General features: G+C 31.7%; 2 protein-coding genes and 1 pseudogene across 3 annotated transcripts; 2 read left to right on the forward strand and 1 right to left on the reverse strand.

The window, feature by feature from the left end:
- Positions 1-777: 777 nt before the first annotated feature.
- LOC106430674 lies at positions 778-4,522 on the forward strand. 2 transcript variants are annotated; one of them, XM_048764395.1, is made up of 10 exons: positions 778-1,424; positions 1,503-1,779; positions 1,868-1,951; positions 2,029-2,147; positions 2,231-2,332; positions 2,394-2,507; positions 2,592-2,648; positions 2,729-2,795; positions 2,904-2,957; positions 3,066-4,522. In XM_048764395.1, exons 2-10 carry the CDS (start codon positions 1,642-1,644, stop codon positions 3,276-3,278), a joined length of 948 nt encoding a protein of 315 aa, XP_048620352.1. In that variant the 5' UTR covers positions 778-1,424; positions 1,503-1,641; the 3' UTR covers positions 3,279-4,522. The 2 variants fall into 2 exon arrangements, with proteins under 2 accessions (XP_048620352.1, XP_048620353.1); XM_048764396.1 differs by having other exon boundaries at positions 778-1,779.
- LOC106430681 lies at positions 3,989-4,522 on the forward strand (annotated as a pseudogene).
- Positions 4,523-8,869: 4,347 nt separating this feature from the next.
- LOC106430683 (ethylene-responsive transcription factor ESR2) lies at positions 8,870-10,956 on the reverse strand. The gene has a single exon (XM_013871454.3). It carries the CDS (start codon positions 10,792-10,794, stop codon positions 9,895-9,897), a length of 900 nt encoding a protein of 299 aa, XP_013726908.1. The 5' UTR covers positions 10,795-10,956; the 3' UTR covers positions 8,870-9,894.
- Between the last annotated feature and the right edge of the window lie 6,933 nt (positions 10,957-17,889).

Here is a 17,889-nt window from a genome sequence, read left to right on the forward strand (position 1 = left end):
TATAAATATTTATATCTTTTGTGGATAGTTAAATAAGTAAAGCTATATTTAAGTTTATTACTCAATGTAGGAATAATTCTAATCAAGTTTCTAAATTATTGAATTGTATTTAAAATTTAATTGTGATAAAATAATTTAATTTAGTGATTAGCATTCAATTTATTAGGTTTAATAAGTCTCTTTTATAAGTTAAATCTTTTTCTACTAAAACCGACAAAACAAAATTTTATTCTTAAAAATATATTAATTTAGTAAAAATATATTTTATAATGAACTTAATAATTAATGTAGTATAAATATTTTTTAAAAAAAATATTTAAAGTTATTATTATGCACATGGCACAGGAAACCATCTAGTATATTATTTATAATTTGATATACGTAAATGGGATCATCATTGTTGTAAATTTAAATTATTTTATCAATTTTTGATTATCTTATATTTATGTGATCAGTAAACCATAAATAAAATTATTACTATCTTTTCTTTTCTTTTTTCATCGAACGGCTAATTATTACTATCTTTTCAAATATTAAGTTTATAGCTATGTGTTATATTTATAGTTGCCAAAATATTAGGATGATATATAACTTTTCATTCTGAAGCGTTTAAAATTAAAACATAAGCTTTTACTTCTTGATATTTTTTTCCAGAAAGGGAAAATATTAGCACATATGATGAGTACTTAACTAAGTACAAAATCAATGCCAATTCATTTAGAAATTCTAAAACTTTGGGAAAGCTTCCATATGCCAAATCACTAACCGTATCACAGAGAATCTGAAATTCCAGAAACATTTCATTTTTTATGGGAAAAACAATAGAGCATACTGCTTTCACGTCTAATTTGAGAGAAAACTAAAACCCACGTCTGTTCTGAAAAGTCAAAGATCTCCGAAAGCTATCACTACCTTGATCAAAACGCATTGCTCATCTCAAATTTTCCAGGGCCTTCTACTGATTAGTCTGATTTGTAATGTCATGTTTTATTTTGTAATACCAGTGCCGTTTGATTCAACATCGTAAAAAATCTCTGATCATTGATTAGATCATTCATATTGTCACATGTTTTAATTGTATCGCTCGAGTGTTTTGGCTCTTTATAGTATTGTTTATATCAATTAACAGGAGTAAAGGTGTTGATGGCATTTGGAGCTTAGATCAAAAGTGGTACATTAAAACATAACTATGGGAATCTTGTCACGCAGGTAAACAAGCTTCTTTATCTCGTTTCTTTTCTTCTTCTTCTTCTCTCTATAGATGCAGATAAAGCTTTAGATCAGATGATAATTGTTGTTAGTACAGTCCAACTAAATGTAGAAGATCAGAAGATCATGGCATGAAGCTTCTTGCAACTGCTTTGTTTTCTGTAACTTTTGGTATTCTGATTGGACTGTCATTTCCATCTTTATGGATCACTAAGGTTAATCTTCTTTCTCTTCAATCTTTTTTTTCTTCTTCTTAGATTTTTCTTCATCTGTTGCCATTTTGTATTGTGCAGGGTAGTCTACCAAAAACTCTTCTTTGTTCTGTTGCTCTCTCACAGATAGATTCAGATACTGCAGCTCCTACACTGGCCATTGATAACTCAAAGGCATGTTTTATGTTTTTGTTTTGAGAAGAATGACACTTTTGTTTGCATGTTTCAAGAACAATGTGATTCACATTCTCAGATATGGGTTCCTTCAAATCCTCAAGGCGCTGAGAGATTGCCACCGGGTATTATTGCATCTGAATCAGACTTGTACTTGCGCAGATTGTGGGGGAACCCTGAAGAGGTTTGTTTCTTTTAACACAATCTCATCTTGGATTTTACGCTTCTCATATATGTGTGATAGCTTCAATTTCATTTCTCTGTTTCTTCAGGATTTGAAGAATAAACCGAGATATCTAGTAACATTTACCGTGGGATATAACCAGAGACACAATATAGATGCATGTATTAAGAAGGTTGCTTCATGCCCTTTACAATTTTCTGTTCTTGTGCTTAATAGTAAACTCATTATGTTGTGTTCTCCTAAAAACAGTTTTCAGATAGTTTCACCATTGTTCTGTTTCATTATGACGGGAGAGTAAGTGAGTGGGATGATGAGTTTGAGTGGTCAAAGAATGTAATACACATAAGTGTCCTCAAGCAAACCAAATGGTATAGCTTTGCTTAATTACAACTCTCTCTTTTTCTCTAACCATATGAGTTTCTTGACTCTCCTATATATTATGAATTTTAAGGTGGTATGCAAAGAGATTCTTGCACCCGGACATTATAGCGCGATACGATTATATATTCATATGGGATGAAGATCTTGGAGTTGATCACTTTAACGCAGAAGAGTGAGTTTCTTATACATTCACTTACATTTTCTTAATCATTTTTCTAAGTTTATTGTTGCAGATATGTACACATGGTCAAGAAACATGGCCTTGAGATTTCACAGCCTGGTTTGGACCCAGAGAAAGGTTGTACATGGCAGATCACTAAAAGAAGAAAACATGTCGAAGTCCATAAGTATATATGACTCATATACAACTTCATCTCTTACAAGATTTTTGTCACATTTTTTTTTACATATATGGCTTTGCAACTTACCAGGGAAACAGATGAAAAACTTGAATGGTGCTCCAATCCTCCTCGGCCTCCATGTGCTGCGTATGTTTAAAAAATCTCTCGATCAAACTTAATGTTCACATGTCCTCGTATAAAACTTTAGGTCTTTGATAACATAACAGATTTGTAGAGATTATGGCTCCTGTTTTCTCAAGAGATGCATGGCGCTGCGTGTGGCATATGATCCAGGTTACAATTACTTTATCATCTCTTGTCTTCTTCGCCCTGTTCTATTTTCAAAGATAAACTTTCTTTTCCACTAACTCTTACGTACACCTTTTTATGAACCGATAACAGAATGATTTGGTTCACGGTTGGGGTCTTGACTTTGCACTCAGAAGATGTGTTGAGGTACAAAAAACATTAAACATCACCAGATGCTTACTGTTAATTAAAATCAATCTTCTTGTTTTCAATAGATTAACAAATAGGCTTTCATATTTATATCTGAAAATGAAGGAGCCTGCTTACGAGAAGATAGGAATTGTAGACTCTCAGTGGATTGTTCATCAGTTTATCCCTTCACTTGGCAGTCAGGGAAAAGAAAAAAATGGGAAATCTCCATTGGAAGGGGTAAGAAAGCTTGATCTTGTCAGAATAAGAAGATTGGTCTTGTTTTGGAGGGTTTGGTCCTGTCTTAATAAGAAGCTTGGTCTTTTTTATGTACTGTAGAAGAATAACTTGATAAGCAAGCAACTAGATGTGTCCCACATTTATGTTTCAGTGTGGTTGTTGTTTATGTAGGTGAGGGACAGATGCCATATGGAATGGAAAATGTTCGAGAGCAGACTAGATAACGCAGAGAAGGATTATTACAAATCATTACAAGTTCAAAGCCAATCCAAGTCAACCACCTTTCAATAGGACCTTAACCATTTTTGTTGTAGTCAGGAGTGATTCTTCCCAATATTTACATACAGATCTTATAGTAATATATATAGATACCTCTTATATCAGATTCTACTGGATAATAGAGAGAGGCTTGTCGATAAACTCTGAAAGATTTATCAAATCACTTTTGCCAAAACAATGAAGTTCAAAGAGCTGAAACAGAACAGGTGTGTCAGCGCGTCCTGCCTAGCCATGCTGCCATAGTGTGAGTTGAGTCTCCACATGTCAGTTGTGTTGGCTGATCAAAACAGGTGTCAGAGGAACAGCAGACAACATAATATAAACATTGAGAGGGGATGATCCTCTAATGACAACCTCTGTCGTGGTGACACATGTTTAGACCACCGCTGATTTTAGAAAACCCTAATCGCCCATCGTAATATGAGTGGTGGCTAACCCTCTCTCTCTCTCTCTCTCTCCTTTCAAAGATTTCTCTCAATCTTTCAAAACCGCTGCACAGTCTCTGTGAATACAATAAAACGTTATTAGCAATGGGTATTTCGCTATTTCCGACAGCGTCAGAAGGAGTAGTACCACTTCTTGTTTCTTAAAGAACATGGTAATTTCTGTTTTTCATATTGTTGGATACGATACTGAACCCTCCATGGAGATAGAGGAAGACAAGCCTAAAGAGGATAGGAGAAGAAGAATCTCGATAACGCAGTTCAAGTCTCTGTGTTAAAACAGAGGATAAGAAGAAGAGAAAGGAGTAGAGTCTTGTGTGTGTCATTGGGGGTAAAGAGAAAGAGAAAGTGAGTGAGTTGGTTTCTTGCAAGCATTTCTTCCACAGAGCTTGTTTGGACAACTGGTTTGGTAATAATCACACGACCTGTCCTCTTTTAAGGAAGATACCAACATTCAATTTCCTCTGTTTTTGTATTTTTTTCCTCTGCTACGTCCTATGTTTTTTACCCTTTTGGTATTTTTGTTTTCCCTCTTTTGGTATGGAAAAGAGGTTTTTTTTCATAATAAAGAAGACTTGAATTGTTGTGTGTTTGTTGTCTAATGCAAAAATCAGATTTCGACTCTTGTGTTTACATTTTATTTATTGTGTACGTAAATTAATACGATAATGGTTTCGCGTCTCAAACATATTTGGTTGAACTTTGGGGATTTTTTTAGGGTGTTTAATTACCTTAAAAATTGTTTTAAATAATATATGAAAATCACAACTTTTTTCATGTAAGGCATGACATCTAGAAACCTTGGATCATACATGGGGAAACAATACACAAACGGACAAATTGGATTAGATTAAACCATGGATCGAACACTCATCCAACTCATAAATTATGTTAGAAACTCATGGAAATGTGATATCTTTTGCATTTAAAGTGGGACTAAGGTTCGGAAGTGAAGAACAATACCAGTTATTGTCTTTATTTGTTTATTTAGATGCATCTTTTTAGAAAAAGTCAACATCAATCCATTTTGTTACAAAAACCAAAATAAAAACCAGAAGATGGTTGTACCAAAAGAAAAAAGAAAAAAAAGATGAGCACAATATCTATATATCATTAGTACAACATATATAAAATATGGTATGTCCTTATTGTTTCTTATTCTTCATCATCAATGGACTAGACTAGACGCTCTAAGTCATCCACTTACAGAACTTGCTAGTTGCTATGCTCAAACTTGATGAACTCCTTGCTTCCTTGTCAACATCCTTTTTTTCTTTCGCAGCCTCTCTCCTACCCATCTTCTCGCTCTTCTTCCTCCTCAAATCTGCATGTTCGAAGACCTGCATCAGTTCTTCAGTTACATAGGAAACTTGGAACTCCTTCATTGAGTCTCGGTGATGATGATGGTGATGAGATTTGTGGTTGGAGGAGTATTCAAGTACCATTCTTCTGGAACCCTTTTCTGCTCTTTTTGCTTGTTCTGAGTATGGTTTTGTTAGAGATACCTTTGAAAACTACCGGAGGTATCTTTATATAGAGATGTAGTGTGGTACCTGAAGTCAACATAAAACGAAGAGGTGTATCACATTCCCTTTTTCCTTATGTCTTTTCCTACCAAATATAGAAATATATATATGTGCACATGTCTATAGATTTGGTATAATGATAGTCTAATAGATTAGCATCTAATACGCTATTGGGGTGTAAGATTTGAGCTTCAGCAACAAGCATTATTATTGATTCAAAGTCAACATAAAACGAAGAGGTGTATCACATTCCCTTTTTCCTTGTGTCTTTTCCTACCAAATATAGAAATATATATATGTGCACATGTCTATAGATTTGGTATAATGATAGTCTAATAGATTAGCATCTAATACGCTATAGGGGTGTAAGATTTGAGCTTCAGCAACAAGCATTATTATTGATTCAATAACATTTTACAACGTGGAACAAACTATTCAAACGGCGTCGGATCCTTGAGGTGTAGGCCAAGGGTTTATAATGTTCAAAGGTATATACCATGAGTATAAATGGAACGGTAAATAGTAGGTAACGTTGGTCATTTATCATAATTTGATAGAATTAGATGATTTCATAATGATATTGCAAGCGAAATATAAGAAACCATTTCTTAACTTTTAATTTAAAAAATTAAGAGTCGGTTCTTAGTTTTTTTAATTAAAAATTAAGAGACAGTTTCTTATATTCCATTAAAAATCCTGCTGTAAGAACCCCGTTAATCATGCTCTATAAAAAACGTGGTTCTATTTGTCATATATAGAGACGTGCCTTGTTGATCAAAAAAAAAAGAAAGAGACGTGCCCTTGTTGCTTGGTCAAAAAGTCATGCAGCTTTTTTGACGGTATACCAACAAAAGAAAAATAAGAAAAGCCCAAAAGCCTTAAAAAGAAGTGACGAGATTGTTACAGGCCCGGGTCAAATTTGCAATTGTTTTTACATTTTTTTAAAATAAACTCGATAATTCGGACCCAATCTGGAGCTGCGTTAGTTCGTTTTGGATATAAATAATTACTAGATTAAAATCCGCGTCTTGTGCAAGATAAACATTATATATATAAATTATTTTATGTATTATATGTTCTTATATATTATGAAATAATAAATATATATTAAATAATTAAAAGCCAATAAATATTACATATATAATTAAATTGGTGCGAACGTATAAATCAATTTTATTAATCCAAACATTTTTTTAAAAAATTTGATAGGATATGTAATTAAATTTAAATGATATTAATATACATAGTACATTTTTAATATTAATGTCTATTAAATGATGTTTTCTATTCTTATGTTTTTTTGATCATGTGTATCTTTAACAGCAAAAACTTTAAATTACTGATAACAAAATTTTCATTGTGGGATTAATAATTTTAGTAATTTTTAATTTTTAAAAAATCATCAATTTTAGTTGAAAACTTTTACCAAAAAAAATTATTCAAAGTAAATTTTGAAACTAAAATATTTATTTATTCAATATGGTTTGCAGTTTAATTTAGAATGATATATATACATATATATTTTAAATATTAATGATTAATTAAATTAGATTTTATTTATATGATTTTGTAATCATTTGTATTTTGTCATAACAAAAAATTTAAACCATGGATCGCAAAATTTGAACGTGAGACTTTTAACAGTTTTAGTAATTTATAGTCATTTTTTTAAATTCAAAATATAACATATACAGAAAAATCTAAATTTTTATAATATTGTTATTGTGATTTTTTTAAATTATTTTAATAGTTTAAAATTAAACAAATTTGATAGAAGATATATTATTTTTTTTATCAGATCTTTATTATTCAGAATCATTAATTGTCATATATACTTTAGCCACATTAGACAATTCCGTAATCTTTATTTAATGAAATAATAAATGACATTAATAATGAATTTATGGTTAGTTTAATAAAAAGTTTATTATATCATTAGATGGACCAACATATTTCCATAATAATTCTAAGAATCATTCTATTTCTCTAATAATTCTAAGAATCATTCCAGTGATGACACGTGGCTACAAAAAGAAGTTGTAATATTTCACAAATAATATATAGGGGATTGTTCAAAAAAGAAAAAATACATCATGCTAAATATTCGGATCGAAGTTGACATATAATTGGCCTAATAGCAGCAAAGTTGTTCCAGACAGAAATCCAACTAAATGAGAACGAAATTAGGTTTTGACTGTAGTCAGCTACAACCCAACCATCACTACTAATTTCAATTTTACAGTCGTCTTTCTCTGTAGTATCATGAAAGTCGACTTGTGTTGCCATCGTAGCACTATTCTGTCATGACAAATAACATTTAAACTTAATCTAATACTGCCTTTGAAACACGTTAAAGGCATCTAGAGGGGATACGTTTGTACCATTTAAAAAAAAATTCGCTTTCTGATAAAACGTAAAAACATTTCAAATATTGTAGCAAGATCGAAAAGTAAGAAGAAATTATCTAACCGGACCTCGTGGTATGGTGGTAAAGGAACCTCGGCTGAGGTGCCCGCCATCACGAGTTCGAGCCCCGGCCACAGCGGATTTAACATGGTTTCTGTTTGGCGTCCAGGACCTTCCTCGCCAGTTCCGGTTGGACGCGGTGGGATAGTCGGACTAAGTGAGAGTTCCGGATACCTGGATTATAAAAAAAAAAAAAAAAAAAAATTATCTATAATTTAATTTCAGACTGAAGATATGTAGTACACACACTTCAAGTGACAGAAACCCTTCCACAAACCAATAAATACAAGGCATGGATAAGATAACGAAAATGAGAAATGCTACTATCCGGCTGGGCAGCCAAATGGAGAGATACGGTAAGGATCCGATTTTGGGTACTTCCGGTCTTTTCGGGTTTTAAATATCTGAACCGATTCGGACCTGCTACGTATCCGAATTACAGATTTTTTTTATAAGTAATTTAAATATAAATCTGAAAGGAACCGACCATAACTTATAACTACAACTTGAATTTTCTAAGTACCTAGTAAACTCTAAACGTCTAGAATTCCAAAGACATGGATATGAAAGAAACCGACATGAATCCGACTTGGATAACCGAATACCTATACCCACTATAGCCTATGTCCGAAAAAATATATAGGATTAACAACAAAAACATATATATATATATATATATATATATAAAGGGGCGGAGGCAAACAGTAATGTGTGGGGTCAGCTGACCCCACTATTTTTTTTAAATTATTTGTTTTTACTTAAGAAAAATTATAACATATTTATTTTTATCTAAGAAAAATTGTATTGACCCCACTAAAACGAAAAATTTATCCCCGTTAAATTTGACTCTACCACTGTGTATATATATATATATATATATATATATATATATATATATATATATACATGTGTATTTTTGAAATGCAACCTTGTTTGGTCAAACTTATTTCTTTTAATAAAAGTCTTTTCTATCGACTGTTTGCTATTTATATATGATTATGATGCAGCTCAACCTCTGGTCGCAAGCAATCAACACGAGACTACCATCGTTCACAACTCCTCTTCCGCGTAGGAATTTCCTTTTACGTTTAAGTCGGTTTTAACTTTCCTTTTTAGGTGTTTTGTTTTCCTTTTAGAAAGAGGAGTTAACTAAATCCTCCTAGGGTTATGTTTTTCGTTGTTAGTATTTAATGGGTCTTAATCATGCTTGTAGAGACCACGATTTGATTAATAAAGAGTTCTAAGTTTTAGGTTTTAAAGAGCTTTGCAAAAGCCACTGCTAAGAGTATTCGCACCCTATCCTTCTTGTTTTCGAATTACCTTCGATCACAAGCAACCGGTTTCGAGATCAACCCTTGAATCAGATTACTTAACGGAAACTAGGCTACATGCTAACATGCAATGATGCAAATTCGAGTACGTATACGGTTATATCTATCGAGTTTTTATGGACCAGTTACTTGGACCTTTGATCAAACTTCAAACAAGAGCCTTTAACTATATTGTGAACTTTTTTTCGAAAAAAAAAACTATATTGTGAACTTCAGAATATGTGCTTCTGATGATTTGAGAGGGTAAAGGAGAGGAGACAGAAAAAGAAGACAAAGGCTGTCTTTATGGATTTCAAAGTCAACTTATTAGAAGAGATCTAGTTTTCTAGATATCTCATATTTTGTCCTTTTGGAGTTGTCTTCATTCCCCCCTCCACGACGAGTATTTTCCAATTTTTATATTTTTTGTCATATATTTTTCTTCTTAACTTTGCTGACTCGACATGTCATATAAATATACAATTCAATTAAGCTTTTCCATGCTGATTTGCCAAAAAAAGGTAAAATCTCTCATACTCTCCGATGATTTTTCCTTTCAAAAGATAAACTGATCATACAACTAGATGAAGAAAAAAAGACAAAAGGCTTTTGAGTTAGCTAACCCAAACTATTGTCATAATCCTAAAGAAACAGTGGAGTGATTAGCACGTAAAAACACAACCATAATGGTTTAATAATCATGAAAGCAATACTGATATAACATTCCGGCATTTCCATTCTGATGCATCTTGGCTGAATCAAACCCACCCTCATGATCCACCCAACCCAACTCTCCATGATATTTGAACTGACCGAATCCGTTTCCTTCAACATTGACGTGATCCGGTAAACGAAGTTCAGACTGAAAACCAGTCTCTACCATAGTCGGGAATACACCAATGGTCGTTGGAGGTGTAGCGGCTTGTTGAGGGATAGGTTTGGGCAAGAAGCCTTGAACAATTTCTTGAAGAAGACCAGACCCAGCTGGTTCTGGTTCGAGGATTGATATCATGCTCTCGTTGTCAAAGAAGCTAAACCGCTTCGCTTTAGGTGAGTGATTAGGTGAGTGATCTTCGGAGACATCGTTAACATTAGCGAATGAATCGTAGACCGGGCCGCTTACGTTAGAGAGTGGGTAAGCGAAAGGAGAAAGAGACTGAGAGTTCAAAACGTCGCGTCGAAGGAACATGTTCATCGGAGGAGACGAGAAAATACGATGGTGGTAAGAGTCAAGTGAAGGGATTGGGTAGACGAAATTGGTTCGAGCTTTATGACCACGCATGGCTCGAGCTGCACAGTCGTATGCGCAGGCTGCTTCCTCAGCAGTGTCAAATGTCCCCAGCCAACGTCTCTCCTTGGACATCGGATCGCGTATTTCAGCAGCGTAACGACCCCATGGCCTACGCCTCACGCCGCGGTACCTGATGGTGGTGCCACCGGAAGCGCCAGCTCCGGGGACAGATTTTACGGTGGTTACACCTCCGGGAGAGCATGGAGCGGTGGAGGAAGTTCTTGATGGCTTTCTCTTCAGAGACTGATTGTTGGTTTCTCTGTGCTCAGCACCTTCTAGTCTCATGATTGCTTCATCCATGGTTTGACCTGAGGGAAGTTTTATTATAAGCAAAGAAAGTATTTGCTTTGCTATGTGGTTCTTTTAGTTTTTTGAGGTACCTGAATGTATATTGGTAGCTGATAACGTATTTATAGAGCGAAAAATAACATCATTTCTTTAAGAGTTATTTTTGCGTTCACCCGCCAATAAGATTTCATTATTTCAAATTCGATATCTTTTAAAAAAGGAAACAAATATTATCAATTTATATTATGTTTTTAAAATAAAAAAGTAAAAAAATAGCAGCTACAGAAAAAAAAGTTAAAAAAATCTTTTTAACGTCGTCAGCAAAACACTAAACCCTAAATCCTAATTCCTAAATCCTAAATCCTAAACCCTAAACCTTTGGGTAAACCTAAACCTTTGGGTAAACTCTAAACCCTTGGATAAACCCTAAACCCTTGGATAAATCATAAACCCTAAATAAAAACAATAAACCCTAAAACTCTAAACCCTAAATCCTAAACCTTAAACCATTGAGTGGTTTTAGTGTTTTGTGATTTTGATTTAGAGTTTAAGATTTATCCTAGAGTTTAAGATTTATCCTAGAGTTTAAAATTTATCCTAGAGTTTAGGGTTTATCCAAGAGTTTAGGGTTTAGGATTTAGGGTTTAGGGATTAAGATTTATGGTTTAATGTTTTGCTGACGACGATTAAAAATATTTTTTTTATAATTACTACTATTTTTTATTTATTTCTTTTTACTTTTTAATTTAAAAAAAATAATATAATTTGACAATATATTTTTTTTTTTAAAAGATGTCAAATATTAAATAACATAATTTTATTGATCGGTGAACCTCGGGGGTGAACCAAGAATAAATATTTCTTTAAAATCGAAGAGACTTGCGTCTTTTTGACTTGTGATCACTCCTCTATGAGAGAGAAAGTAAAAGTACGTTTAACGAAGTTTCATGTTCCACGTCTTGTGTCTTTATTTTCCTACGGACTTGCATAAAATTGGGGTAATAACTTACATGTCTTTTTGATAAGTAACAATAACGTAATTATTATACATACTATTTTTATTTTCCTTATTCTCAGAAGTTTTAAGATGTCTCGATAATGGATATATATCTTTTTTGATTTGTTCTTTGTTTTTAATGCTCAAAACATTATTTTCTTGAAAAAAAAAACTAAACTTTTTTACAAAAAAAAAAAAAAAAAAAAACTAAACTTATAAAATTGGAACACTGGATCACGATTTTGAAAAACACAAATTCGCTTTCACACTAATTATTTTTGAAGTTTGGAACTATTTCAAAGATTACAATTCTAATGTAACACTAGTGTTGTATTTTAGAGACCTGTTCGTGAATAGTATTTTGGACAAAGAAGAACAGTGTCAATAAGTACTATGGTAATAACAATCAATAAAATTAGTTAAAAGTTGATTTAGACAGTAGTTTTTGGATGGGAAAGGAAATTATGATGTTGGGAGTTGTAAGGAGAGGGGTTGAAAATCGTAAAATTATGATTCTGAATTAATAACTGGCGGCGCTCAGAAATTGTTCCTCCTACATGAGGTTATGTTTTGTCTGTTCTTTTTTACTAGATTATGGTCAATTCGCTTATTTAGGGTTTTATTATTATTTTATTTTTTTATGAAAACCTAAGTCACGTGGATTTGTCTCAACTAGGGCTCTTTCTTCATGGCGTGTAACCTCTTTGGTTTCCTACTGTTACTCGATTGTGACTAAATGACCTTCTCGCATTTGCAGAATTTAACCTCCACCACTAATTTAATATCGTTTTGGTTAGTTAAAGTCCACATAGGTTTTACAACTAACATAATTAATCACCATTGACTAATTTCATCTCTTTCACCATTTTGATCAATGTTGGTAATCTTTAACTACGTCTGCTCAAAATATCTGGAACCGAAGAACCGATCCGAAACCGACCTGAAAAACAGGGTTCTGAATCCGAACGGATCCGGGGTAAATAACTGAATGAATCCTAAATTGATGTATCCGAAGAACCGGTATCCAATCCGATCCAAACAGAGAACCGAATGAGTATCCGAAGATATCTGAAGTGTAAATATATATTTACAAATATTATTTATAATTATATGTATAATTATTTCAATAATTTAAATTTAAATTATAAATTAAATATATTAGTTATTTTTAATATTTTGTGTATTTTTAGATAAAATATGATAGTTTGGATAGAAATACTCAAACAAAACCATATCTAATGAGCATTTTTTGTTACTTTTTTGGTATATTTGGGTAGTTTAGATACAAAATACTCGAACCGAATCGGGTAATATGGTTACTTTGGGTACTATTCTCTGAATTTGTTTCAGATACATTGGTTGTTCGGTTATTTTCAGGTTCTTTTACATCATAACCGAACCCACCCGGATTCGAAAAAATCCAATTCGAACCCGACCCGAAATTTTGTAATATTTGAACAGGGCCTAATTTTCAAACCCAAAAAACTCGATACCTGAAATAACCAACCCGTATCCGAACGGATACCCAAATGCCCATGTGTATCTTTTAACTGATAAAGTGATCACGTTCCCTACCGTCTCCGAGCCCTAACACAATACACATAGGTTGCATGCTATATATATATATATATATATAAGTATTGTGTTCTGAGCAACATGTATTCTTTTTATTTGGAGATTAACATGTACGTTATCACACGACTATTGTTATATATCGAATCGCATGAGTAACTCTTTTCATTTGGGAACTTTCCACTCTACCGATAAACAACGATTTATTTGCAATTTGCTCAGTGCATGTAAATGTAACGGTCATTTCGCAATAAAAACAATAACTAGGTTTTCAACTAAACGTTAGCAAAATCTTGTCTAGCTAGGAGAAGATATGAGATTAAAGAAAGCGAAGTCTTGAATTCCTTGTGGCAGCCAATCAAATGTTCGTGGCCAAGTGATTACGCAGGATGTAGAACCTTTTTTTTACTGAGAGAGCATGATAATAGGGTTTATAGATGATAATAGTATTTATACACTATGAAACATAGATATATGGTCAAAATGTTAGGGGAGATTTATGAACTTGTTCATTTTTGGGGGTGAAAATAGGGTAAATGGAAAATCGTGGCAAAATGTTAAATCGTGGCATGAGTGAATATTGTCCCTCTTGAAAGGCCAGGTTAATACATCAAAAACAAAAACAGAAAATACCTTGCTCAACTAAAGTATCTTATTCTGGTTAGTAGTAGGTTACAAAAAAATAGAAGACAAAAATGAAAGGGCGAAGCTAGGAAAGTAGGTAACATGCAACGGTACAACATTAAAGTTGATACCAGAACTGTCTCCTCTCTTCTAAACGCGTGGGTTTCTCTCTGCACAATGCCTCACTCTGTATGAATATGTAGTATGCATCTGTTTGACTTTTTATTGCACACACGAACGCATTCATGTTATATAATGTGATGCAGATCGCAAATAATTACAAAATCCAAACTACTCTACATTTACATGGTCAACTACGGCATTTTGCAACTTGCATATCTACGCATGCATTTCAACAAAATAACGTACGTTTAGATACGCCATCTCCAACGTTTATCTAGATTCCTAAAATAAAAGAAAAAATAGAAATAGACGTTTTGCTCAAATGTGTTCTTTTATAATAGATGAATGCTATATTTGTCTCTATAAACAGATGAATGCTATTTTTTCTCTATATTTAGAGGAAAAAAATAGCATTCTTTTATTTATAGATGCATATATAACATTTCTCTACTTATATAGGCAAATATAGCATTCATGTATTATAAATGAACACATTGGAGAAAAACCTCATCTTTATTTTTTTTGCTATTTTAGAGATTTCTATTATAGAAATGGGTTGGAAATGCTCTTACATATAATGCAATCTAACATGCCTTAACAAGCAAAAATGTGTTATAAATTTTCTGTTTTTCTGTAACCACGGAGAAAACCGTTAATTTGGTATATATATTAATCCTAGAGCATTACAGCATGTTTTTATAGCCACGTGTCATCACTAAAATAATTCTTAGAATCTTTAGAAAAATAAATTGGTTCATATAAATATATATTATATTTTTTATTAAACTAACTATAAAATCGATTAGTAGTGTACAAAACAATATTCTCGATTCTTTCCTTAAATAAAAGCTACGGATTTACTTAATATGATTAACATATATATGACAATTAATGATTATGAATAATACGTATTTGATAATTATTTTTCCTCTCTATTTTTTGTTTAATTTTATATTATTAAAATAAATTAAACAATCACACTGAGCATATACTAAAAATTAGATTTTTTCTAATAAGTTATATTTTAAATTTTTTAAAACAACTATAAATTACTAAAAAAGGTAAAAATCTCATATTGAAAATTTTGTGATCAATAGTTTAACTTTTTTTTTATGTTCAAACAAGATACAAATGATCATAAATCATATTAAAATGAAGTCTCATAATATATATATATATATATCATTTAAATTAAATTATATACAATATCAAAATAAAAATATGTTAATTTCAAAATTTGCATTGAAAAATTATTGAGATCTTAATTTTAAAATTTTAAAATTTGTATTGAAAAATCTCACATTAAAATTTTTGTGATTAATGATTTAAATTTTTGTTACAGCGAATATACAAATGTTAATAAAATTATATGAGTAGGAAATATCGATAATAAATATTTATATTTAAGTATACTATATATATCTATGTCAATATCACTAAAGTTTAATTAAATACCATAAAAAGTAAATAAAATATTTTTTAATTTATTTACCAAAAACATGATTGTAAATAAGCAAAAGGTATTGGTTTTAATTTATGTGTTTACTCTAATGTATATAATTTCATGTCTACAAATTATTTTTTTAATATGTGGTTTCTAATATATTATATGATCCTGACAATCCTAGAAATACACTTCTTCAAATCGAACTAATTTTTAATATTGGAAGCATTATATATATTATTTCATTCAGATTTAGTCTTGATTTTTATTCCTAAAAATCTTTTAATGAAATATCATGACAAAATTTCAATCACCTCATTTTGAATTTGTTTGAAGAATGAGAGACTTGATCATTCGTCTAATGTTTGTTTCTCCCCAATATCCTATCTAGCTACTATAATTGTAAGAATTTGAGATTTGAAATATTTGTAATAAGTTTTCTGGTTTATCATTTAATAAATCAAACAATTCTTAGTTTATACATAGTTTACATATACTAGAATGGTAAAGTATTTTATATTTTTTTTTTATTGGGATACTCTTAAGTAATTAAACCTAAAAAGCATAGGTTAATAAAATAAGTAATTTGTTTTGTTGTTCTAGAATTAGATGATTTTTAAACCGAACTAGTGAATATATACTAGACATACATTTATATTTCGAGTTTGCACTTATATTTTATAACAGCTTGATATATTAGAACACTAACCTGTGAATAGAGTTTGCCAGAGATTTTCTTCAAAATTTCATTCTTAAATATGTATCTGGAGTGGAATTAATTTTTACATACAGTAAAACCTCCATAAATTAATGCTCAATAAATTAATAAATTTTACCGATCTCAACTTGGACCGGTTCAAAATTTGACATAAATCGATAAAATAATAAGATAATATTTTTTTAGAAAATTTCAAGTAAATTTATGGTTTCATTAAAATTAAATTAATAATTTATATGTATACATATTTTATATAAGTAAGAACCTATTATTATATTGTTTGTTTTATATTCACAATTGGAATTATCTTTATAGTTTCTTAACACTTAATATATATTTGATGAAATTTAGTAATATTCTATCTAAAACCACATTTAAGTTCTTTGCGATATATATTATATTCACCAAATAATGTATAAAAATTAATATAAATGTCAAATTTCAGAAAATAACAATTACACTACAAGAAAACACAACATTAACGACGGCGAAATTCGTAGTAAGTTCGTCGTAAAATAGGCTTTACGAGGAATTAGCGAGAAAACAAGTTTCGTCGTTATTCGTTCGTCGTAACGCATATTTTCTCGCCAATTCGTCGTAAACTAGCGAGAAACACATTTCATCGTAAAGATGAAGAAAAGTATTCGTCGTAAAAACCACGTAACCTTTCCACGTAAGGAGGACGCTACATTTCCTCGTAAATACCTCGAAAGTAATTCCTCGTAAATTACACGTAAACCCTTCCACGTAAAATACTCGTTAAGCTTTCCTCGTAGTGTTGATGTAAAAGTTTTCATCGTTACTTCCTCGTAAACTTTCCACGCAATGTAGTCGTAATTTAGCAACGAATTTACATCGATTTTTTATTTTCCAGAATTAAAAAATATAATAAAAATTATTTAATTTATTAATAAAAATATAATTTAAAAATAAAAGTAAATACGAAAATATTTTATACATAAATAAGTTTTGAATTTATAATACAACCAACGAAAAGAAAAAAAAAAGAACTAAGGGTCGTTCATCGTCCAGTAGAATTCCTCACTCTTCCTCTCTACATCCGCCTCGTCATGTGTGCCGGATGACTCGCCTGGAATGGGATTTTGTCGTCACATGTTCCTCAACAAGGACTCCCATTCCGGATTTGTGGCCGCTACAACGTCCATGAAACCCTCGACTCCACCCATACGAGCTGTGAACGCAGATCGCGTCGAGTCCAACTCGTTACGCAGCTTAGTGACTTCATCATCCCGTCTCTGACCACAAGACGATGTCGCTCTCGGAACATCGTTGACGAAACCAATCCCAAACATACGTCCCTTTTTCTGAGGGACAACCTTAAAAACAAAAAATAAATATTATTAGTAAAAAGTTGAAGTTAAATTAAATGAATAATAAAAAAAAATTAAAATTTTAAAAAAATTATCCGTTGGTGGACTGCTGGGTCAGCTGGGTCTGGCGGTCTTCAATCCGACCAACCAAGTCGTTGAAGATTTGCTCGGACCTAGCATATAGAAATTGGCCCACCTTGTTCTTGTGGGTCCTCTCGTAAAGTTGCAAAAGAGACGGGAGTGCCTAAAAAACATTTAAGAAAGTAAGAATATATATATATATATATATATATATAAT

Source organism: Brassica napus, chromosome C7 (genome assembly GCF_020379485.1).
Source record: "Brassica napus cultivar Da-Ae chromosome C7, Da-Ae, whole genome shotgun sequence".
Classification (NCBI taxonomy): Eukaryota; Viridiplantae; Streptophyta; class Magnoliopsida; order Brassicales; family Brassicaceae; genus Brassica; species Brassica napus.